The 25,489-nt window shown below is 39.4% G+C and overlaps 2 protein-coding genes across 2 annotated transcripts in view; both read left to right on the plus strand.

Annotated features, from left to right (window-relative positions):
• Window positions 1–17,037, plus strand: part of LOC140598702 (rho GTPase-activating protein 20-like) — a 44,690-nt gene extending 27,653 nt beyond the window's left edge. Inside the window, exons 8-16 of the mRNA XM_072757228.1 lie at window positions 1,541–1,601; window positions 4,240–4,428; window positions 6,035–6,207; window positions 7,518–7,679; window positions 9,452–9,561; window positions 10,078–10,267; window positions 11,481–11,592; window positions 13,453–13,628; window positions 14,961–17,037. Of these exons, the coding sequence (XP_072613329.1) occupies window positions 1,541–1,601; window positions 4,240–4,428; window positions 6,035–6,207; window positions 7,518–7,679; window positions 9,452–9,561; window positions 10,078–10,267; window positions 11,481–11,592; window positions 13,453–13,628; window positions 14,961–15,158 (1,371 nt within the window). The 3' untranslated portion in view covers window positions 15,159–17,037. The remainder of the gene's footprint in view (window positions 1–1,540; window positions 1,602–4,239; window positions 4,429–6,034; window positions 6,208–7,517; window positions 7,680–9,451; window positions 9,562–10,077; window positions 10,268–11,480; window positions 11,593–13,452; window positions 13,629–14,960) is intronic.
• The window catches only part of LOC140598506 (rho GTPase-activating protein 20-like), a 65,056-nt gene continuing 54,764 nt past the window's right edge, over window positions 15,198–25,489 (plus strand). The window contains exons 1-4 of the mRNA XM_072755335.1: window positions 15,198–17,049; window positions 17,863–18,052; window positions 19,273–19,384; window positions 23,438–23,613. Of these exons, the coding sequence (XP_072611436.1) occupies window positions 19,291–19,384; window positions 23,438–23,613 (270 nt within the window). The 5' untranslated portion in view covers window positions 15,198–17,049; window positions 17,863–18,052; window positions 19,273–19,290. The remainder of the gene's footprint in view (window positions 17,050–17,862; window positions 18,053–19,272; window positions 19,385–23,437; window positions 23,614–25,489) is intronic.

Below are 25,489 nucleotides of genomic sequence, written 5' to 3' on the forward strand. Positions count from 1 at the left end.
ACTGGTAAAGACAAAGACAAGTTCTGAATAAGACCATGGATCTGGGGCTGATCTCTTTTTATGAAAGAGAAATATATTTGAGGATGAGGTTTTATAAGGGAAAAAAGAGGGACAGTGATAGATGGAGAGAACCAAAGGGAGCACTGGGAAAGCACAGCTTCTTATCCAAAATCCTCTGTAAATGTGATGTGACATAATCATAAGATGGTTTGTAAATTCTATCTGAGCCAATGGTATAATATAGGCCTTTAAAATTTCAGAGCAATGAGAATTTGGCAGAAGAAATCAATGATTTCTGTACAAACAACATTTAATAATACATCCAAGATAAAATTGAATTTATATGTACTGACTAAAGCACATCTTTACATACGTTTCTAACCTGTATGATATAGAAACCCTAAGTAAGAATTAAATCCTGGAAAAGAGAGTGAGTGGTTTGAGGGATGAAGGTGGGGAGATTGACTAATGATTTCACTCATTTTATTTCATGTTTGTGATTTTCTTTACTTAAAGCGATCAATGTCACTAGGCAAAGAATTTCTATTTTAATAAAGAACTGGGCTTATTTGGCTTTATGTAAACCTGATTTAAAGGATTCCAGCATGGCATTTCCAAACCCTACCCTACCTTATTAGCTCTTACTTCTTATTTGCAACACAATCTTGAGCAGATTTAGCTGTGTGTGTGTGTGTGTATCTGTGTCTGTGCCCATACCTATGACATTCCTTCATAAGGTGAAGGCCATGATTTTTAATCAGGAGTCAAGGGCACATGATAACTATTACCAATAATTCCATTTCAAACGTTTTTTTGCTTTCGTCTCCAGGAAGACTCTTTAAAATAGTTCAGCAATCTTTATAATTTAGAATTGTTTGTTTCAAACAATTGGGATTTTCAGTACTACTGGGCAATAATTGTGCTGGGAGTAATCATTTTCTGCATCTGACATGTTGCCTAGAGTCCTCATCCTTTCTCTCCCTAAAGTGGAGTTTGCCTGCCCCAAAGCCAGTGGCAGACTTCCGTCCACTATCTCCTCAATGTCTCTTGGGCATTTGTCTCCTTTGGCTCAGGGCTGCTGAGCTATTGATGCCTCTCAAGTTACTTTGCTCAGGATTAGTCATAGCAGAGTATATGGCTCTCTGGACAACATGCATCTCTGGGCAGGGACATTTGGAGACAAAGGCCAACGCTATCCAAGGAGTCTAGAGACAGCAGAAGAGAGGACTCTGAGATGAGACTTTTACTCCATAGTAAAGGGACACAAATCTCATTTCTTACACCATGGGCCACCCACAAAGTGAGGGGCTGGCTGTACTGTGGTTTCCCGGTCTTTATCAAAAATTACAAGAATCTGGGACAGTCTATTGGAAGCTGTGAGGGGAACTAGTTAACAACTACTATAGCTACCTCCATGGACCAAATACCATTTATCCTGACCCCAATTCTTTCTTTTTGGAAACACAGATATGCTAAGGAAATGTGTTCTTCAAGTACTGTGAAAGATTTGTTTTGACACCTAGTTCTTTTTGTTTCCAAGGGCTCTGAGAACGACTTCCAGCTGTGGGCGAGTTCTGGCAAGGAAAAACTTCCACTAATTGGTAAGTGTCAGGGAAAAATCTAAGATGGGATTGATTAGGTTCAAAATTGTAACTCTAAGTTTCAAAGTAATGGTTGTTCTTTCTTAAGCTTCAAAATCCTTAAAAGTGAAAATCACACGCAATATTCACTCACATGTTTAATAAAGAATTACCAGGTACTGTTGCCCAGGCATTGATAACATCTCTTCATTCAGCAGCTATGATTTAGTGAGGGAGAGAAATGTAAATTTTTGTTTCTACTTCTTTTTACCTGACAAACAGAGCTGTCTTGAGAAAGTGTGATTATTTACTATTTACTTACTTATTTACTCATTAGGTATGAAAGCAAAATGGATTGGAATTTTTCCCATACATTTATTTTTCATATGTCAATTTTGAATTCTAGTTCCTAACTGCTAAGAAGCCTCTATTTGTGAGAATTCTCTAAAATCCAGTTATGTCTCTGAATCCAGGTACAGATATGTATTTAACACCCCTGCCCTGTGCCCAGTTTTCTCTGCATCATAAGGAAAATGAGATAATCACATTTAAACTCCTCTCATCTTCACTGATGAAATCGCCTGCACTTTGCTGTTTCTCAGGTTTTTTCCATCACTGTTCTTAAGGTTATTGATAAACAGATTGCACCTCTTCTAAAATAGTTATTAGCACAAGTTCTCTGAAAAAAAAAATCTTTGGATTAGCAAAATTGTTTAGTGTTTCCAGTAATGGAAGGGTTTAAAGAAAAAGAAAAAGAAGACAGGATTGGTAGCATGCCTTGAAGTATAGTAATGGATGGTAATGGTGACAATAATCTCTTCTAGAAAACTTAAAGCATTCCTTCTTACATGAAATTTTTTTATCCTTTTAATAAACCTGTGAAGCTGTAACTCTTTTTCAAATAATCTGGAAATCTAAACAACCAATTTCCTTTTTTTAAAAAACAACCAATTTCTTTCTGCAAAATATATATTCCCAGTCTTAGACTATAGAGTCACAAAGCTCATCACTGAGAACAAAACCCCTCAGTACCACTTCCTGTTTTGAATTAATGTTGACATCTTTGTAAAAGTTGGACAGGGGCAGCCCTGGCGGCTCAGTGGTTCAGCGCTGCCTTCAGCCCAGGGTGGGATCCTGGAGAGCTGGGATCGACTCCCACGTTGGGCTCCCTGCATGGAGCCTGCTTCTCCCTCTGCCTGTGTCTCTGCCTCTTTCTCTCTCTCTGTTTCTCATGAATAAATAAATAAAATCTAAAAAAATAGTTGGTTAGCAGTAAAAAGGAAAAAAGTTAAATACTTATATATGTTTCAATAAAGTGCATTAATTTAGATAAAATGATGTAGATGGTAACTTTTGAGAATTTGAATAGCTTCACACACGAACGCAGCTCTAAGGAATCTGAAGAGCCTGTCGTTCATGATGATCCATTAGAGCATTCAAAAATGCATTTTTTAAAACATACTCTCAATTCTCAATTGTGGATTAACTCCTGGTTATCTTGGTTTGGTTGTATTGCTGTCATAGAAGCTTCTTTTTCCTTAATGGAGCGAAGTCCCTGTGATTCTTGTGAACATTGCATTCATGACGGATGAAAAGAACAGCAAAAGCTCCTTTAGGTACATTCAGTAATAAATCTGGAATGACAGAATGAGAATTTTCATTCTATTCTTAAAAAATGAAATCCATATCATTTCATAGGGTCTTTGAGAATTCTCTAGAGAGGAAAAACAATTTAAAGCATAAAAGAGCAAAACAAATCACTTGGCAGGCAATTCTGGATAGCTCTGGGTGTGGTTTTCTATTCTCTAACCATCGTTTTACAGTTTGCTTCTGGGTTTCCCACTCTGCACACCCTTCCTTCTGATCATTGCCTGGCAGGACACCCCATAGAGGGAGGGCAGCAGTGGAAGGGAACCATAAAGCATAAGGGCAACCCATCCCACTACTCTAGAGTAGCTCTGGCTGGAGAATTGACAAAAGGAAATGAACAAAAAATCTGTTCGACTGACATTCTGTTGGAGAGAATAGTGAAGATAGCAATTCTTTATATATATATACTCCAAATATTTAAAAATTTATTAACCAAAAAATAAAAGTAAAAAATAAGAATATTAACCACCAATGCTTATTAATATATTCACTCTGATAAGTTTGTGTGTGGACAAGCATTTCAAAGAATTAGTGTAAGGCTCGACGGGGTCAAGTAATTTGCCTAAGATGTATAGATGTAGTTAGTGTCAAGGCACAAACTAGAAAACCTTCAACATTCTCAGATAGTTACCCAGCAAAAGTCAGCATTGTTTATTGCACTCATGAATATATGTATTTCAAGCAAAGTAACATGCTTTAAATTGTTTTCTCTTCTTAAAATCTTTCCCTTGGGCACACGCTTTCTGTAAGGTGTTCCCACAAGGGTGCATATGATGCTCACTGAGGAGGCACAGCCTTCTTTATCTAGAAGTCCCAGAAAAATACCAACATATACAAATAGGGTGATGCTTACACTCAGGTTTGGTTTGATGACAAAAATACCAACATATACAAATTTTTTCTTGATGACAAGAATACCAACATATACAAATAGGGTGATGCTTACACTCAGGTAGTTTGATGACAGCCATCACCATCATCCTAAATATTCAGGTTTCTTTCCATACAGGACATGAACATCCCTATGGAATTAAAATGAGCCATCTTCCATCTACTAAAGCACTGCCAAAGGAAGCAGAGGACTCCATCTCTCCTTCCCCAACTCAGGAGGCCCTCCTTCTGGAGCAGAAGATCACAGAGATGCAAATCCATTTCATACTGAAGCCCAGGCACCCAGCCCAGAACAAGCAAGGGAGAGGTGAGCCGCTTGCTTTTCTTCAAGTGCCTTCCCTTGGCTCATGTCTCCATGCTTAAACACAATTCAGACACACAGTTTATTCTTTCTGGGTGAGCTTATTGTCATCAATGAGGAGGAACAGTATAGGAAAGAATGCAAAAACTACCCAAAATCAAGCTTAGAAAAATTCAAAAGTCTGACATCAAGACCCAACTCATTTCTATGAAGGTTGTTTCCTTGTTTTAAATCTTTTGGGAAGACCTTTAACTCCTGTCTTTCTCTATACCCTCAGAGCACTTTCAAGGCTGCCCTGAGCCATGCCTTGTGCTGAGTAGTATATCATATATTTAGTTTAATGAGTTGTAGGTAGCATCATTTATGTTAAAGTTGAGCAAACCGAAGCTTTAAAATGCTGAGCTTCATAAGTGGCAGGACCAGGATGCTTCTGGTGCAGTGCTGGCACCCACATGAGTGGAGGTGGTGATGCACTCACTACATCCCAGAAAAGCCAAGTGGCCGGGTGTTCAAGGTTATTTGGTGAAATGTTCCTCATGTGCTTATCCTTCGAAACCTTGGCTCATCTCTGGACTCTTCAAAAATCAGTTATTTAAGCAATGTTAAGGAATCTTCAAAGGAAAACATTCACAGCTGAGCACTAGAAACTTTGAACTCAGCTTTTCACTGCTGGTCACCTTTTCTTTGGAAAGCTCTTCCTTCATAGGGAATGTTGAGTAATTAAAAATCATCTCTGGAAACTGGTGCCTTCGTATATATATATAATATATATATGCATTCATAAACTCTATAAGTGCATTCATAACCTCTCATTGTTTTTTTCGCTTCTATGATTTCTTTCAAGCCTGGGACTTGTGTGTAGATGTATATTTACATATATGTTTGAGTGTGTGTGTGAGGAAGTAGGTTTCCACACTTCATTGTGGTTTAGGCTCCTTTCAGTAAATGTTAAACCTATTTAACCAAAAACATCATCTCTGGGTGGGTTAGTGGGATATGACAAGAAAACACAGCCACCACATAGCCAGCATGTAATGACAACATCCCAAGGACCCTGACTGCAGCAAGTCATCCTTGAAGATGGCCCAGAGCAGAGGAACATAGAATAGGGCTCAGGCAGATTGTGTCCTGAGAAGCAGATCCTTTGGATGGTAGAAACTTGAGCACTCAGAAACCAAAGAGGAAATCTGGGGCTGAGGGGAGACTGGCTGTGAAAGCAGAGGATTACCAAACTCAGCCTGATTTGCATACCAAATCCTTCTAGCTTTTAAAATCAGATCTGACACCTGAACCCACTGATCACTCCAGTAGAAAACACATCTACAGGTTCAGTGCCTCCTGATGCCTTGTAACTGGCAGTAACTGATGACACAGGGAGTACTCACCTTGAGTCTGATCCAGTCTCTAGGTTTAACCATCAGTCTGAAGGATATGACCAAGAACTTATCAATGCCATGAGGATGCTGTTAGCCAACATCAGGACGTGGAGAGTTCTACACAACAAATGACTCAGTTTCACTCTTCTAGCCACTACAACAAACACGCTGCAAAATGGCAATGGTGAAAATAATGCTAAGTGAATTAAAATACACTAATCTCCCTTCTTCCTTAGATTCAGGCCAGACCATGAAAAGCACTCCTTTCAGAGACTGGGCCTTTTGGCGGCGCTCTGGCACTTGCCAGAAAAACCAGTGCACAGTTGCACCATCTGCAATACCACGACAGCTCTTTGGGGTTTCACTCACAAATATATGTGATAAGGACAACTTGCCCTTCCCAATACTGGTAGGTCTCAGTTTGGTCTTTTTTTCACCTTCCTGAGGAGAGGGACCTTGGAGAGGCAAAGTGTTCTCATGCAAACCTACCCTCAAATGGAGAAATCATTAGACAGTCCCAGGCTTTGGCTGAGAAGCTTTGCTAGTGTCATTTGATTTACCTACTGAAGAGTCATTTGGCCAATACAGCAGAACAACGTTTTGCCCATTCCACTTGTTTCCACCGAGACCCATGTAGGCCTGTTCAGATCAGTCAAAATGGACTCTGTGTGCATGAATCATCTTCACATTCTGCTGTTGTCTTCCTGAACTCACAGTAGTCTCAGGTCTCCTTCAACGGAGTCTACTTAATCTAACAACTGAAAACATCTTACCTAAGCATAAAGACTCATCCTGAGGCATATATAAATCTGCTAATTCTAAAAGAGCATGTTAAATGACAGCCACAGAGTTTGCCCTTATCTCAAATCGGTGTACTGAATTGTCAGTGTGGAAATTTCCTGAGTACCCAGGACCTCTGCAACCCTACACTAGATTTGGGAATGTTATCCTAGGTGTGAAGAAATTAACCACGTTAGTTCCATGCTTGCTACTACCCCGTCCTTGCATCACATAAATTTTAGGGGGTAGCTAGAACTATCATCCTCCATACTTTACAAATGAATTAGCTTTCAGTATAGTTCACATTTGCCCCAGGTCACACAAATGATCAGAAGCATAATAGGTTTCCGATCCCTTGGTCTATCAGACTCCAGCCCTTATTATCTTTCTACACTGCAGGGAGGGGACATGAAGATAGAGCAAAGGACGGTGAAAGACTCATGAAGGAAATGTAATCAGATAATAAGAAGAGAGCCTTTGAGCTTTTTTTTTTTTAAGGAAGAAGGGAAATAGAGACAGTTGGAATGGAGGATACAATCACTTAAAGAGGAATCAACAAATGGGAAATGAGTATGGCAAAAAGATTTCCATACTGGGGGAAGAGCATCTATGTAAGAGAATAAGGAGCCAAGACTGGTAAAGTAGGAGACAGGCGAGGATTCCACAAAGGCCTTGAAACACAGAAGTTGGATTTAAAAGGGCAAATTCAATGAAAAAGCTGATTAAAATAAGTGATTACAATGTTTCAGTGTATGACTGTACGGTGGATTTTTGGGTAGAAACTATAGAGAGACATTGACTAAAGAATCTAAATTGACTTTAGTCCTTCCAGCTCTAAAACCGTACACCATCCAATAGCCTAGCTCTTTCTAAAAGGAAGCAAGCTTCTGCTCTGGGCTTGGGATACAAAATGTATATGCTCTTCTTTTTTTCCTACAGGATATGCTTTCCGTGATCAATCGGAAAGGACCACTCCTGGAAGGCATCTTCAGAAAATCAGCCTGTATAAAATCCTGCAGAATCCTAAAAGAGAAACTAAATTCTGGGGACAGAGTTAACTGTTACAGCAAATCTGTTCATGTGGTAGCATGTGTTTTAAAGGTGGGGAAAGTTCTAGCTTTACCACACATGGGTAACTGAAGCTGTGATGGTGTCTTTCATTATGATTGCCCAGGAACCAACATAGGCATAACTGATTAAGAACTTGTCAAACTGGAAAACACTTCATGAAATCAAATTTAAGGAAGCTACTGTAGGAGTTAAAAGCCCCATACATTAGAAATACTTTCTGTTTTCACCACAAACAGCCTACCTGAGGACTCCATGCAAAATACTAATACTAATATGATACTATTAATACTAAGAAATTTCAAAATATACACTCACACATACATAATATTTACCAAAGCAAACATCCTGCTTTGGATGACATCCTCACCACGATCCTAATGAAGGCAGTTTCCAAAAGAAAAATCATACGAAAAATTTGAGAATAGGTAGGGAATTTCACAATAGTAAGCAAATGTTTACTTTATGAGGAATCCAAAAAGGCTCAGTGAGGTGACCAAATCATTCTTAACCATCATTGTCGCATTGTCTCCTGTTTCTTGATGCCTTTTACTTTATAAGTCATGGAGGAATGATTTTGCCATTTGTGTCTCCTTTCACCACATCCTAGGCATCCTTTAGTTAATATTTGTGATGTCTAGCCCACCATCCAAGGTTATAACGACATGTTAGCCAGCTCTTGCTACATGCCAGTTTTGATAAACCTAACTTTTGAAGTAGGTGCAACAGACAAAAGTAGATTGGAATTCTGAAAATTCAATAGATCAACTCAAGAACTATATTAATTTGGAAATTATACAGCTACATCACAGATATCCCATTCTATTGCTAAAATGGGAATGGAGAAAGAAGTGAGAACTAGAATAGAGAATTTAATCCATCTACCTTGGCACTTGCTATCAGCTCTCAACAAAACTAAGTTAAGGCAGTAATGATGACACTCTTACAATCAAGGTCATATGTGGTCCTTCCTTGTCACATTTGGTCTTTTCTTGTCCCTCATTTCTGTTCAACTATATGAAAGATACCAATAGTCCCTGATCACTACTACACTGAGGTCCAGTAAAACACACCACTAAATATATATATAGGCATCAAGAGACAGGGGAAAGAATGATGATACATTAGGTACTCGAATAGCATGATAAGTGTTGCCCTCTTGAAGGTGCACACATGGAATTGATGTTTCTAGCAAGGTTTAATAGGGTCTTTTCTATTCCCGTGTTATAGGCACAGACTAGGAAGATGGTGACCACGTGTGCATAGAGTTCTTAGACATTCCTGAAGCTTTCCCTACTTAAAGTTGACTAATCTTTGTGGAGAATCAGACTCTGCAACCTTGGCCTGAATAGTATCATGCCAAACTATCTGGAGAATTGGCCTACACTAGAAATGAATACATCCTCAGGACCATCACGAGTTTGCCATTAGACTCTCTACTTTTGTATAGTTCAGGAAAGGAAGAATGATACAATTATGAGAGTAGCTTATGTAGTAGTTTGCAGAAAAGCACACAAAAGAGTAAGTGCTATATGATACAAGGGAGCTTTGTCCTCATTTACACAGAAGCCTAGGCTCTGCTTTGATGCTTTCATGTTTGTTGGAGAAAATCCACACACCTGCTTTTGCACGTACAAGTCAATGGAGAATCAGAGCAGAGTTCCATGTGGGTCACAGTTTGGGTATCTATGACGGAAGTAAGACTGAACTGAAGTTTGCAACTAAGTGTTTTCTCTGTAATATTTCCAATATATATTTTGTATATGTGAGTGTGTCTGTGTGTATTTTTCTTTTATCCACATAAGGATTTTCTTGAAAATATTGAAGGCAGTTTACTTTCATCGGACCTCTATGAAAAATGGCTTCGTGTTCTTGACGAAGTGACAGAGAAGAAAAAAATAAATGCAGCCCAGAGGTAATGATGCAATAATTACTCTACTCTGGTCATGGCTCAGAAATACAGCCAATATACTATTAGGAATATATTGGTTTACTTCTTGCCACTTTGACCACTAAAATAACATTCAATGCCACATAGTTTCAATTCTTGTCACCCATGGAGGGCAGTTTCAGAATACAGACATGCCTTATGGCTATTATTGTACTTCTCCTGACCTTATTAACATTGACTCATTAGTCATTGTATAACTTCTGAATATATGAAACTGGTAGACAAAAGTCAGTGGCCAAAGAGATGCCAGTGCATCAACAGCCAGTGGCATAACCTAAAGTTTGTCAAACATTTAAACGGAGTGGGTTAGCTCAGAAATTGAATTCGGTAAAACATTTTTGTATACGTTCATGCCTGGAACTCTGCTACAGCAGGCTGTATACTAGATCTAGAAAGATGTTCTCTGCTCTCCATCTCTATACTTCCAGCTGCTAAGTGCAGTGACTTGCCTTATTTAAAAGTGCATCTTTCTGACTTCAGGCTTCTAGCCCAGCTGCCAAAAGTGAACGTTGTTCTCTTGCGATACCTTTTCGGAGTGCTCTACAACATTGAGCAACAATCCTCATCCAATCAGATGACAGCTTATGAATTATCAGTGTGTATAGCCCCAAGCCTTCTTTGTCCACCTAATTCCTGCAGGTTGGAATTGGAAGAGAACTACAAAAAAAAGGTAGGGAGAGCTCTCATATGTGTCCCCTCGGGTTTATAATCCAGGCTTTGAATCTGAAATGTGTAGTAGTAAATTGGATGGATCAGTTCTGAAAAGTGCACATCTTCCTAGGCTTTCTTGGAATGGCAGGTTTGTTATGCTTCTCTGGTGGAATATGGGAAGGGGTCTTAACGTGGGAAACGCAGAGCAGTTGAGTCACTTCTTTCCCATCCAGGAGATTCAATACTAGACTGACTAAACAAAAGAGAGAGGAGTGATGTAATATGGTAGAAAAGACCTGGGCTCCAGAGTTTGACAAGCCAAGGTTCAAATCTCAGCCTGATCCTTGAGGGAGAGCTTGTAACCTTGCGCAAAGACATGGTTTCCTCATGACACAATGGTAACAACCCCCAGTTCCTGTGGTCGTTACTGGCACATCCTAGGTGGCTTGGGCACTAAGAGCACCCATGGCTCCAAACACATAGCTTTGCTCTGCAAGTTGTGGCTCATTTAGAAAAACACTTGACTACTCTTTTGCCTCCGCTACATCAGACAGAAACTAGTGAGATATTCCAAAACATCCTGATGAAGCCACACATACCTAATAAGATGACAGCTTCCCCAAGCTCATGCCAAGAGCCAGCATTATTCAAAGTAAGACATGAGAAGGGACTGCGGCTAGACAAACATGTTTTCTCCCCAGCCCTGTGAGTTTTTACTCAAAAACAAAACAAAAGAAAACTTCAAAAAAAATCCACAGGAATATCCACTTTCCAAAAAATATTTGTCCATATTTAAGAAATGGATATCATAGGATTTTGTCACTGCTTTATACATCTAAATCAGATATTTTCCTAAGTTACAACCCAATATTTTCTGGAAGCAAAATTTTAGAAAATAAGTAAACTTTTAGAAAGTGGGTTACTTTGAAAACTATCCTAGTTTTAAAGATGTAACCTTTGGTATCACAATGTTAGGTATTAAATTAGGCCACAAAGTAGGAGTTTAGCCCTCTGTCTAGTAGTATTTTAAAATCTGTACTCAAAGTACAATGGAAAGCATCACTCTATGTTATTTATTAGAGAACTTGGGTTTCTATTTATTTTTATCAACTCTGAATTTTTCATAGAAGTCTTTCACAGTTTTGGTTAGATCCAAGGTTTATAAACAAAATGTGACCTATAACTCTTCCATATGAAAAAGAGCACCCCACTGTGTTCTTTTTGCATTACAGGCTTCTCTCATACAGTTTTTGATCGAAAATTGCCTGAAGATATTTGGCGAAGACATCACTTCTCTCTTGGGAGAGAATTCAAAGAGTTGTCATAACAATGGGAAGGCTGCAGGTACTGTGGATAATTTAATAGGCTTTAGGGAGACACAGGCAGCAAGGTTGCCAGGGGTCATGGCAGATACTTAGCCCTGTTCTGGAGCCCAGAGCATGCCCAGGGCAATGATTCCCAGCTGCTCCTTCTTCTGAAGGCTGGCTAGCAGGTCAAGGGAGGTTTCACACTGTTGGAGACCCAGGAAAGCATAGAAACTTCAAGACGTTTTGGCAGTATTAGGAGATAGCATGGTATGATACAGTGTTTGGGGATATTTTTAAACACAATTTTAAATGGATCCCGCATCTATATTATATTTTGTATGTGGGTAAGCATATAATGCATAATTATTTATTTCTACTTATAATATATAAATGTGCTCTGGTTGAAACCATAGCACGGGGCTTTAATTCCTGCTCCATTCTCTTTTTGATCAATGGCTCTTGAGGCACCACAGGATTCCAGTGCTCTTTAAAATGAGTTGAAAATAACCAGCATCATTGAGAGAAAAGGACTTGACTTGATGTCAAACAACCTCTCCAGAGTACAAACTCCAGTGCCCCCATTTATCATCTACATGACCTTTGACCAATTACTCTAGCTCGGTATCACTTTATTCATGCCTAAAATGTGGATAAAAATAATGCCTAAATCTTAGAAGTGTTGTCAAGATTCAATAACATAAAGGATGTAAAAACGTTTCTAAAACACAATTAATAGAACTAGGAGAAGTTCCTCTGAGCCTAGTGCAAGTATTATTGGAGCCTAGCAAATCAGGCTCCCTGGCAACACCCCATTTTTTGTAAATTGGAGTTTAGATCCAGAACCTGGAGACACATATCATCAATCCCTCCATACTTTTGACATATCTTCGTTTTACGACATATACCTCATTGTGTTGAGGGAAGCTTTTGGATAATCCGTGTCATCAGGAATTAAGATGAGTCTAGTACCATGTCTGAGAATATGCTGGTGCAAGACAAGTGTTTGTTTTTCATGTCGTCAGTGACAGAAAATCAAACTGTTGAATCCAAGCCAGTGAGAGTGATAGTGATTTCCAGAAGAGCACAACTGCAGAATGCTACCAAGTCCCCATGTGGTCCATCCACCTACATGTCTACAGTTTAGTAAGGCACTGAAGACTGGAATCTCCATAATGACCCTTGACACTTCTTTTTCTGTTTTTCCAATGAATGAGGAATGAACCCCTTCCAAGACCCAGCTATTTCCATTTAAAGTTTTTTCTTTGGTCCCATATATTCATATTGAGGAATCTTCCACAAATTATCTCCCCTTTTCACTGCCTACCATATCCTATGAACTACTTTTTGAATTGTATTGTACTGTGTTGTGTTGTATACTTTTATATGGATAATAAAAATCATTCCATAGCTCAGTACGTTAGACAACCATTTCTTTGGTTACGATTCACATAACACTTCAGTGGAGACTCATCTGAGCAGTTCTGGTCTCAGACTGGATTTGAAACCAGAGGATTACTAATCTCAGCCTGATTTGCATACAAATCCTTCTGGCTTTTAAAATCATATCTGACAGCTGAACCCACTGATCACTCCAGTAGAAAACAAACGTCTACAGGTTCAGTGTCTCCTGTTGCATTGCAAAGACAGTAACTGATGGCAGGAAATTCTGACCTTCAATCTGATCAAGTCCCAAGGTTTAACCATCATTCTGAACGATAGGAGCAAGAACTCATCAATGCCATGAGGACCCTCTTAGCCACATTAGAACATGGAGAGTTTTACACAATAAATGACTCAGTTTCCCTCTTCTAGCCCCTACAATGAACATGCTGTATAATGGCAATGGTGAAAATAAGGCTAAGTGAATTAAAACACACTAATCTCCCTTCTTCCTTAGATTCAGACCAGAAGACGATGAAAAGCACTGCTTTCAGAGACTCGGCTGCTTGCCAGCGCATTGGCCCGTCCCAGAACAACCAGTGCACAGCTGTGCTGTCTGAAGAACCAGGAGAGCTCTTTGGAGTTTCCCTTACGGATATCTTTGATAAGGACATCTTGCCCTTACCCATACTGGTAGGTCTCAGTTTGGTCTTTTATTTTTTTTTTTTTTACCTTCCTGAGGAGAAGGACCTCGGAGGGGCCAAGTGTTCTCATGCAAACCAACCCTCAAATGGATAAATCATTAGACAGTCCTTCGCTTTGGCTGAGAAGCTTTGCTAGTGTCATTTGATTTACCTACTGCAGAGTCATTTGGCCAATACAGCAGAACAACGTTTTGTCCCTTCCACTTGTTTCCACTGAGACCCATGTAGGCCTGTTCAGATCAGTCAAAATGGACTCTGTGTGCATGAATCATCTTCACATTCTGCTGTTGTCTTCCTGAACTCACAGTAGTCTCAGGTCTCCTTCAACGGAGTCTACTTAATCTAACAACTGAAAACATCTTACCTAAGCATAAAGACTCATCCTGAGGCATATAAGAATCTGCTAATTCTAAAAGAGGATGTTAAATGACAGCCACAGAGTTTGCCCTTGTTATCTCAAATCGGTGTACTGAATTGTCAGTGTGGAAATTTCCTGAGTACCCAGGACCTCTGCAACCCTGCACTAGATTTGGGAATGTTATCCAAGGTGTGAAGAAATTGACCACGTTAGTTCCATGCTTGCTACTACCCCAGTCATTGCATCACATCAATTTTAGGGGGTAGCTAGAACTATCATCCTCCACACTTTACAAATGAATTTGAAAGCTTTCAGTACAGTTCACATTTGCCCCAGGTCACACAAATGATCAGAAGCATAATAGGTTTCCAATCCCTTGGTCTATCAGACTCTAGCCCTTATTATCTTTCTACACTGCAGCGAGAGGACATGAAGATAGAGCAAAGGACAGTGAAAGACTCATGAAGGAAATGTAATCAGTTAATAAGAAGAGAGCATTTGAGCTTTTTTTTTTTAAGGAAGAAGGGAAATAGAGATAGTTGCAATGGAGGATACAATCACTTAAAGAAGAATCAACAAATGGGAAATGAGTATGGCAAAAAGATTTCCATACTTGGGGAAGTGCATCTATGTAAGGGAATAAGGAATCAAGACTGATTCCACAAGGAATCAGGCGAGGATTCCACAAGGCCTTGAAACACGGGAGTTCGATTTAAAAGGGTAAATTCAATGAGAAAAAAATCTGATTAAAATAAGTGATTACAATGTTTCAGCGTATGACTGTCAGGTGGATTTTGGGTAGAAAGTATAGGGAGACATTGATTAAAGAATCTAAATTGACTTTAGTCCTTCCAGCTCTAACACCGTATACCATCACATCGCCTAGCTCTTTCAAAAAGGTAGCAAGCTTTTACTCTGGGCTTGGGATATGAAATGCCATATACTCTTCTTTTTTTCTCTCAGGATATGCTGTCCTTTATCAATGAGAAAGGACCACTCACGGAAGGCATATTCAGAAAACCAGGTAGTATAAAGGCATGCAGAATCCTAAGGAAGAAACTAAATTCTGGAGACAGAGTGAGGCATTACAGCAAATCTGTTCTTGTGGTAGCATTTGTTTTAAAGGTGGGGAAAGTTCTAACTTTATCCGCACATGAGTAAGTCAAGCTGTGATTGGTGTCTTTCATTATGATTGCCCAAGGAGCGACATGGGCAGAACTGATTGAGAACTTCTCAATTCGGAAAACACTTCATGAATTCAAAATTTAAGGAATCTACTGTAGGAGTTAAAAGCCCAATACATTAGAAATACTTTCTGTTTTCACCACACACCACGCCCCTGAAGACTCCATGCAAAATACTAATACTAATATGATTACTAGTAATAATAAGAAATTTCAAAATATACACTGATACATACATAATGTTTACCAAAGCAAACATCCTGCTTTTGATGGCTTCTTCACCACACTCCTAATGAAGGCAGTTTCCAAAAGAAAAATCATATTAAACATTTGAAGATAGGTATGGAAGTTCACAATAGTAAGCAAATGTTTATTTTATGAGGAATCTAAAAAAGGCTCAGTGAGGCAACCAATCATTCTTAACTATCATTGTCGCATTGTCTCCTGTTTCTTAGTGCCTTTTACTTTATAAGTCATGGAGGAAGGATTTCGCCATTTGTGTCTCCTTTCACCACATCCTAGGCATCCTTTAGTTAATGTTTGAGATGTCTATCCCACCATCCAAGGTTATAACGACATGGTAACCAGCTCTAGATACATGCCTGTTTTGATAAATCTAACTTTTGGAGTAGGTGCAAGAGACAAAAGTACTTTTGTATTCTGAAAATTCAGTAGAAGGACTCAAGAACTAGATTAATTTGGAAATTATACAGCTACATCACAGATATCCCATTCTATTGCTAAAATGGGAATGGAGAAAGAAGTGAGAACTAGAACAAAGAATTTAATCCATCTAGCTTGGCACTTGCTAACAGCTCTGAACAAAACTACGTGAAGGCAGTAATGATGACACTCTTAGAATCAAGGTCATATGTGGTCCTTCCTTGCCACATTTGGTCTTTCCTTGTCCCCCATTACTGTTTAACTACACAAAAGATACCAATAGTCTCTGACCACTACTACACTGGGCTAGAGTAAAACACACAGCAAATATATATATAGGCTTCAAGACACAAGGAAAAGAATGATAATCCATTAGGTACTTGAATACCATGGTAAGTGTTGCCCTCTTGAAGGTGCACACATGGAATTGATGTTTCTAGCAAGACTTAGTAGGGTCTTTTCTATTCCCGTGTTATAGGCACAGGCTAGGAAGATGGTGACCACGTGTGCATAGAGTTCTTAGACATTTCTGAAGCTTTCCCTACCTAAAGTTGACTAATCTTTGTGGAGGAACAGAATCTGCAACCTTGGCCTGAATAGTATCATGTCAAACTATCTGGAGAATTGACCTACACTAGAAATGGATACATCCTACACTAGAAATGAATACATCATGAGTTTGCCATTAGATTCTCTACTTTTGTATAGTTCAGGAAAGGAAGAATGATGCAATTATGAGAGTAGCTTTTGTAGTAGTTTGCAGAAAAGCACACAAAAGAGCAAGTGCCCTATGATAGAAGGGAGCTTTGTCTTCCTTTCCACTGAAGGCTAAGCTCTGCTTTGATGCTTTCATTTTTGTCAGAGAAAAGCCACACACCTGCTTTTGCACGTGCAAGTCAATGGAGAGTCAGAGCTGAGCCCCATGTGGGTCACAGTTTGGGTATCTATGAAGGAAGTAGGAATCAACTGAAGATTTCACCTAAGTGTTTTCTCTGTGATATTTCCAATATATATTTTGTATTAAATATACATATGTGTGTGTGTGTGTTTCTGTGTATATTTGTGTGTGTGTGTGTTTTTTTTTATCCACATAAGGATTTTCTTGAAAATATCGAAGGAAGTTTACTTTCATCGGACCTCTACGAAAAATGGCTTTGTGTTCTTGACGAAGTCACTGAGAAGGAAAAAATAAATGCAGCCCGGAGGTAATGATGCAATAATTACTCTACTCTGGTCATGGCTCAGAAATACAGCCAATATACTATTAGGAAAATATTGGCTTCCTTCTTGCCACTTTGACCACTAAAATAACATTCAATGCCAAATGGTTTCTTTTTTTAATAATATATTTAATTGTTATTTATTTGTGTTCAATTTGCCAACATACAGAATAACACCCAGTGCTCATCCCATCAAGTGCCCCCCTCAGTGCCCGTCACCCATTCACCCCTACCCCCCACCCTCCTCCCCTTCCATCACCCCTAGTTCATTTCCCAGAGTTAAGAGTCTTTATGTTCTATCTCCCTTTCTGATATTTCCCACACATTTCTTCTACCTTCCCTTATATTCCCTTTCACTATTATTTATATTCCCCAAATCAATGAGAACATACAATGCCAAATGGTTTCAATTCTTCTCACCCATGGAGGCCAGTTTCAGAATACAGGCATGCCTTATGGCTATTATTGTACTTCTCCTGACCTTATTAAGTAGACTCCTTAGCCATTGTACAACTTCTCTTATATATGAAACTGGTAGACAAAAGTCAGTGGCCTAAGAGAGATGCCAGAGCATCAACAGCCTGTGGTATAACCTTCAGTTTGTCAAACATTTAACCAGAGAGAGTTAGCTCAGAAATTGAATTCGGTAAAACATATTTCTATACGTTAATGCCTGGAACTCTGCTACAGCAGGTTGTATACTGGATCTAGAGAGATGTTCTCTGCTCTCCGTCTCTATACTTCAAGCTGCTAAGTGCAATGACTTGCCTTATTCAAAAGTGCATCTTTCTGATTTAGGCTTCTAACACAGCTGCCAAAAGCGAATGTTGTCCTCTTGCGATACCTTTTCGGCGTGCTCTACAACATTGAGCAACAATCCTCATCCAATCAGATGACAGCTTATGATTTATCAATGTGTATAGCTCCAAGTCTGCTTTGTCCACCCGTTTCCTGCAGCTTGGAATAGGAAGACAACTTGATTAAGAAGGTAGAGAGATCTCTCATATGTGTCCCCTGTGGTTTAGAATCCATGCTTTGAGTCTGAAATATGTAGTAGTAAATTCGAAGGAACAGTTCTGAAAAGTGCACATCTTCATTGCCTTCCTTGGAATGGCAGACTTCTTTATCCTACTCTGGTGGAATATGGGAAGGGGTGTTGTTAAATTGCGAAATGCAGAGCAGTTGAGTTGCTTCTTTCCCATCCAAGAGATTCAATACTAGACTGACTAAACAAAAGAGAGAGAAGAGTGGCATAATATGATAGAAAAGACCTGGGCTCCGGAGTTTGACAAGCCAAGGTTCAACTCTCAGCCTGATCCTTGAGGAGAGAGATTGGAACTTTGGGCAAAGCCATGGCTTCCTCATGACACCATGGTAACAAACCCCAGCTCCTGTGGTTCTTACTGGCACATCCTAGGTGACTTGGGCACTATGAGTGCCCATGGCTCCAAACACATTGGCCTTGCTCTGCAAGTTGTGGCTCTTTTAGAAAAATACTTGGCTACAGTTTTGCCTCTGCTACATCCGACAGAAACTAGTGAGATATTCCAAAACATTCTAATGAAGCCACACATACCTAATAAGATGACAGGTTTTCCCCAAGCTCATGCTGAGAGCTAGCATTCGGCAAAGCAAGACATGAGTAGGGACTGTGGTTAGACAGACAGACATGTTTCTCTCCAGACCTGTGATTTTTACTCAAAAACCAAGCAAAAGAAAACATCAAAAAAGAAAAATCCACAGGAATATCCACTTTCCAAAAAACATTCTTCCCTATTTTAGAAATGGATTTCATATATGTTTTACACATTTTAATGAGATATTATCCTAAGTTACAACCCAATATTTTCTAGAAGCAAAATTTTACACAATAAGTAAAGTTTAAGAAGGCAGGTTACCTTGAAAGCTGTCCTAGTTTTAACGATGAAACCATTGGTATCACAATGTTAGGTATTAAACTAGGCCACAAAGTAGGAGTTTAGTCCACTGACTACTAGTATTTTAAAATCTGTACCCAAAGTACAATAGAAAGTATCACTCTAAGTTATCTTATTAGAGAACTTGGGTTTCTATATATTTTTATCAACTCTAAATTTTTCATAGAAGTCTTTCACAGTTTTGGTTAGATCCAAGGTTTATAAACAAAATGTGACCTATAACTCTTCCATATGAAAAAGAGCACCCCACTGTGTTCTTTTTGCATTACAGGCTTCTCTCATACAGTTTATGATTCAAAATTGCTTGAAGATATTTGGCGAAGACATCACTTCTCTCTTGGGAGAGAATTCAAAGAATTGTCATTACAATGAGAAGGCTGCAGGTACTGTGGATAATTTAATAGGCTTTAGGGAGACACAGGCAGCAAGGTTGTCAGGGGTCATGGCAGATACTTAGCCCTGTTCTGGAGCCCAGAGCATGCCCAGGGCAATGATTCCCAGCTGCTCCTTCTTCTGAAGGCTGGCTAGCAGGTCAAGGGAGGTTTCACACTGTTGGAGACCCACGAAAGCTTAGAAAGTTCAAGACGTTTTGGCAGTATTAGGAGATAGCATGGAATGATACAGTGTTTGGGGATTTTTTAAAACACAATTTTAAATGGATCCTACATCTATATTGTATTATATATGTAGATCAGCATATAATGCATAATTATTTATTTCTACTTTGGTTGAAACCAGAGCATGGGACTTTTATTCCTCCTCCATCCTCTTTTTGATCAGTGGCTCTTGAGGCACCATAGGATTCCAGTGCTCTTGAAAATGAGTTGAAAAGAACCAGCATCATTGAGAGAAAAGGACTTGACTTGATGTCAAACAACCTCTCCAGAGTACAAATTCCAGTGCCCCCATTTATCAGCTATAGGACCTTTGGCCAATTACTCTAGCTCCGTATCACTTTATTCATGCCTAAAATGTGGATAAAAATAATGCCTAAATCTTAGAAGTGTTGTCAAGATTCAATAACATAAAGGATGTAAAAACATTTCTAAAATGCAAATAATAAAACTAGGAGAATTTCCCCTGAGACTAGTGTGAGTATTATTGGAGCCTAGCTAATCACAGCTCACTGGCAACACCCCATTTTGTAAATAAAGTTTAGATTCAGAACCTGGAGACACATATCATCAATCCCTCCATACTTTTGATGTCTTCGTTTTACAACATATACCTCATTGTGTTCAGGAAATCTTTAGGGTAATCCATGTCATCAGGAATTAAGATGAGTCTAGTGCCAAGTCAGAGAATATGCTGGTGCAAGACAAGTGTTTGTTTTTGATGTCCTCAGTGACAGAAAAACAAACTGTTGAATCCAAGCCACTGAGAGTGATAGTGATTTCCAGAAGAGCACAACTGCAGAATGCTACCAAGTCCCCATGTGGTCCATCCACCTACATGTCTACAGTTTAGTAAGGCACTGAAGACTGGAATCTCCATAATGACACTTGACACCTCCTCTTTATTTTCCCAATGAATGAGAAATGAACCCCTTCCAAGACCCAGCTATTTGCATTCAAAAGATTTTCCTTGGTCCCATATATTCATATTGAGGATATCTTCCCACAAATTATCTCCTCTATCTTCAATGCCGACCATATCCTATGACATACTTTTTGAATTGTATTGTACTGTGTTGTGTTGTTTCCTTTTTATGGATAATAAAAATAATTCCATAGCTCAGTAGGTTAGACAACCATTTCTTTGTTTATGATTCACATAACCCTTCAGTGGAAGCTCATTTGATCAGTTCTGGTTTCAGCTGAGGTCACCTGTGCACTTCCAGTTAGCCTGCAGCTCCTGTCGAGCTAACCTAGGTTTCTGTGTATTGGCGCTGGCTTTCAATTGGTCCCCATGTCTTCCATAAGATAGCTTCTCCTCCTTTCATATGGTGGAGGAAGAGTACCCAGAGGCAAGAGGGACTTTTCAAGAGTTAATGTGGGAGAGGACTGTGCAAAGGACCACGCCAAAGGTGGTGGTTTTCAAGACAAGGAGGCATTATTTCTTGAGACCACACATCATAAAACTCACAGCAGCACCACTACCACACATATCCTTTCCTTCACTGGCTTTTCATCCTCAGTTCTGTACACCAGCATTTCCTAAGGGGTATTCCAAGTAGGGTAGGAAGTATCTTTGAAATACTAATTTTTTTTTTACCTGAGATATTCCTTCCCTCATCCTGCTTCCTACCTTAAGCTGCCTTCAGAAACAATTAAATCACCTCCTCAGGGAATAGAAGCAAGAGGAGAATATGAGGAAAAGGGATCTCCATGTTGCTTATGAGTTTTACAGTGTTAGCTTTATAGGAAACAGAAATGATTCATGGCATAGAGTAGAAGATTTCGGTGGCAATCTCACGGGAAAAAAGCCTAAAACCTTTGGTAGGTACATGGGATATCTGCACCATTTCCTGCATGGAAACCAAATGGAAGCAGAAAATCCTCACAGAATAGTGAGCTGACATGTCTAAGAACTATGGGGCCCTCTATGTCCATGCAGAGTTTCTAATACCTCAACATGGAACATGTATCTCCATCAGTCCCAGAATAGTATGGAAGAAATAAAAAGCCACTGGGTGTGAGAGACATGCCTCAGCAATAAGAGTACAGGCCAATTTCCCAGGACCAGAGAGCAGTTTGGACACCTCAGCAGCTATTTATATACATCAATGACACAGAGCAATTAGATAAGTGGCACTTCACCATTTTACAACTTGTCCTGCACCAGAAGACTCCGGAACATAGACACACTCATGGGGGCAATTAAGAAAACCTAAATCACTACCAGTCTCAGAACAGAGAATCAAACTAGGCATCAAGTGAGCTATTTAGAACTACAGAACTGTACATTTCTGAATCATGCCAGCGTGTAGACGGGGATTGCTATCAGTGCATATAGAATATATGATCCATGCATTGTTTTCCCTTTCCCAGGAACGGTTCCCTTGTGAAATAGGTCTAGGAAATTCTTACTTTCCTTTTGGAAGTCAAATGCCCCAGTTTTCTTCCACATATATTTCACATTATTCGACCCTTTTGAAGCGACCCCATTCATTAATGATCCTGGGAACATTTATTGCCTTGTGCCGAATAGTATCTTATATATTTAGTTTAACTTGGTGTAGACAGCATCATTTACGTTAAAGTTGAGCAAACCAAAGCTTTAAAATGCTGAGCTTGCTAAGTCGCAGAACCAAGATGCTTCTGGTGCAGTGCTGGCCCCACATGAGTGGAGGTGCTCATGCACGTACTACATCCCAGAAAAGCCAAATTGCCCAGCGTTTAAGGTTATTTGTTGAAATGTTCCTCATCTTTTTATCCTTCGACAGCTTGGCTCATCTGTTGACTCTTAAAACAATCGGTTATTTAAGCAATGTTAAGGTATCTTCAAAGGGAAACATTCACTGCTGAGCAGTAGAAATTTGAACTCAGCTTTTCACTGCTGATCTCCTTTTCTTTGGAAAGTTCTTCCTTCAATAGGGAATGTTGAGTAGTTGAAAATCATCTCTGGAAACTGGTGGTCTATAAATGCATTCCTAACCTCTTATTGTTTTGCATTTTCTATGTTTTCTTTCAAGCCTTGTACTTGTGTGTAGGTGTATATATACATGTATGTTTGAGTGTGTGTGTGAGGAAGTGTGTTTCCACACTTCATTGTGGCTTAGGCTCTTTTCAGTAAATGTTAAACCTATTTAACCAAAAACATCATCTATGGGTGGGTTGGTGGGGTATGACAAGAGAACACAGCCACCACATAGCCAGCATGTGATGACTACTTCCCAAGGACCCTGACTGCAGAAAGTCGTCCTTGAAGATGGCCCAGAGCAGAGGAACCAGAGAAGTAGGGGTCAGGCAGATTGTGTCCTGAGAGGCAATTCCTTTGGATGGTAGAAACTTGAGCACTCAGAAAGCCAAGGAGAGAATCTGAGGCTGAGGGGAGCCTGGCTGTGAAAGCACAGGATTACCAAACTCAGCTTGATTTGCATACCAAAAACTTATAGCTTTTAAAATCAGAAAAAAATAAAAAATAAAAAAATAAAATCAGGTCTGATACCTGAACCCACTGATCACACCAGTAGAAAGCAAACATCTACAGTTTCAGTGCCTCCAGATCAGTGTAATGGCAGTAACTGATGGCCAAGGAAATAATCACCCTGAGTCTGATCAAGTCCCAGGTTTACCCATCAGTCTGAATGTTATTGGCAAGAACTCACCAATGCCATGAGGATGCTGTTAGCCAATATCAGAACGTGGAGAGCTCTGCACAAGAAATGACTCAGTTTCCCTCTTCTAGCCTATACAATGAACATGCTGTATAATGGCAATGGTGAAAATATGTCTAAGTGAATTAAAAAAACACTAATCTCCCTTCTTCCTTAGATTCAGACCAGAACACCAAGGAAAGCAGTGCTTTCACGAACTCGGCATTTTGCCACTGTGCTGGCACTTGCCAGAACAACCAGTGCAGAGCTGCACTGTCTGAAAAACCAGGACAGCTCTTTGGAGTTTCCCTCACGGATATCTTTCATAAGGACAACTTCCCCTTCCCAATACTGGTAGGTCTCAGTATGGTCTTTTATTGCCTTCCTGAGGAGAGGGACCTCGGAGAGGCCAAGTGTCCTCATGCAAACCTACCCACAAATGGAGAAATCATTAGACAGCACCTGGCTTTGGCTGAGAACCTTTGCTAGTGTCATTTGATTTACCTCCTACAGAGTCATGAGACCAATACACAGAACGACGTTTTGTCCATTCCACTTCTTTCCACAGAGACCCATGTAGGCCTGTTCAGATCAGTCAAAATGGACTCTGTGTGCATGAATCATCTTCACATTCTGCTGTTGTCTTCCTGAACTCACAGTAGTCTCAGGTCTCCTTCAATGGAGTCTACTTAATCTAACAACTGAAAACATCTTACCTAAGCATAAAGACTCACCCTGAGGCATATATTAATCTGCTAATTCTAAAAGAGCATGTTAAATGACAGCCACAGAGTTTGGCCTGTGTTATCTGAAATCGGTATACTGACTTGTCAGTATGGAAACTGCGGAGTATCCAGGACCTCTGCAACCCTGCACTAGATTTGGGAATGTTATCCTAGGTGTGAAGAAATTAACCACGTTAGTTCCATGCTTGCTACTACCCCAGTCCTTGCATCACAGCAATTTTAGGGGGTAGCTATAACTGTCATCCTCCACACATTATAAATGGATTAGAAAGTTTTCAGTACAGTTCGCATGTGCCCCAGGTCACACAATAGATCAGAAGCAGAGTAGGTTTCTGAACCCTTGGTCCATCTGACTCCAGCCCTTATTATCTTTCTACACTGCAGGGAGAGGGCATGAAGATAGAGCAAAGGACGGTTGAAAGACTCATGAAGGGAATGTAATCAGAGAATAAGAGAGCATTTGAGCTATTCTTTTAAAGAGGAAGGGAAATAGAGATAGTAGGATTGGAGGATACAATCACTTAAAGAGGAATCAACTAATGGGAAATGAGTATACAAAAGATTTCCATATATGGGGAAGTGCATCTATGGAAGGGAATAATGAAAAAAGACTGATAAAGTAGGAGACCTGGCGAGGATTCCACAAGACCTTGAAACACAGAAGTTTGATTTAAAAGTAAATTCAATGAAAAAATCTGATTTAAATAAGTGATTACAAAGTTTCAGTGTATGACTGTAACGTGGATTTTGGGTAGAAACTATAGAGACACATTGACTAAAGAATCTAAATTGACTTTACTTCTGCAGCTCTAAAACTGTATACCATCCGATAGCCTAGCTCTTTCAAAAAGGAAGCAAGCTTTTGCTCTGGGCTTGAGATATGAAATGCCATATACTCTTCTTTTTTTCCTACATTATATGCTTTCCTTTATCAATCAAAAAGGACCACTCATGGAAGGCATCTTCAGAAAATCAGCCAGTATAAAATCATGCAGAATCCTAAAAGAGAAACTAAATTCTAGGCACAGAGTGAACTTGGACAGTGAATCTGTTCTTCTGGTACCATCTGTTTTAAAGGTGGGGAAAGTTCTAGCTTTATCCACATATGAGTTACTCAAGCTGTGATGGTGTCTTTCATTATGATTGCCCAAGAACCAACATAGGCATAACTGTTTAAGAACTGGTCAGATGGAAAACACTTCATGAAATAAAAATTTAAGGAAGATACTGTAGAAGGAAAAAGCCCCTTACATTAGAGATACTTTCTGTTTTCACCACACACCTCCCAGCTGGTGACTCCATGCAAAATACTAGTACTAATGTGACTACTATAATAATAAGAAATTTCAAAATATACATTGACACTTTCATAACATTTACCAAAGAAAACATCCTGTTCCTGATGATTACCTCACCACACTCCTAATGAAGGCAGTTTCCAAAAGAAAAATCACATGAAAAATTTGAGAATAGATCTAGAAGTT

Source organism: Vulpes vulpes, chromosome 4 (assembly GCF_048418805.1).
Source record: "Vulpes vulpes isolate BD-2025 chromosome 4, VulVul3, whole genome shotgun sequence".
NCBI classification, from domain to species: Eukaryota; Metazoa; Chordata; class Mammalia; order Carnivora; family Canidae; genus Vulpes; species Vulpes vulpes.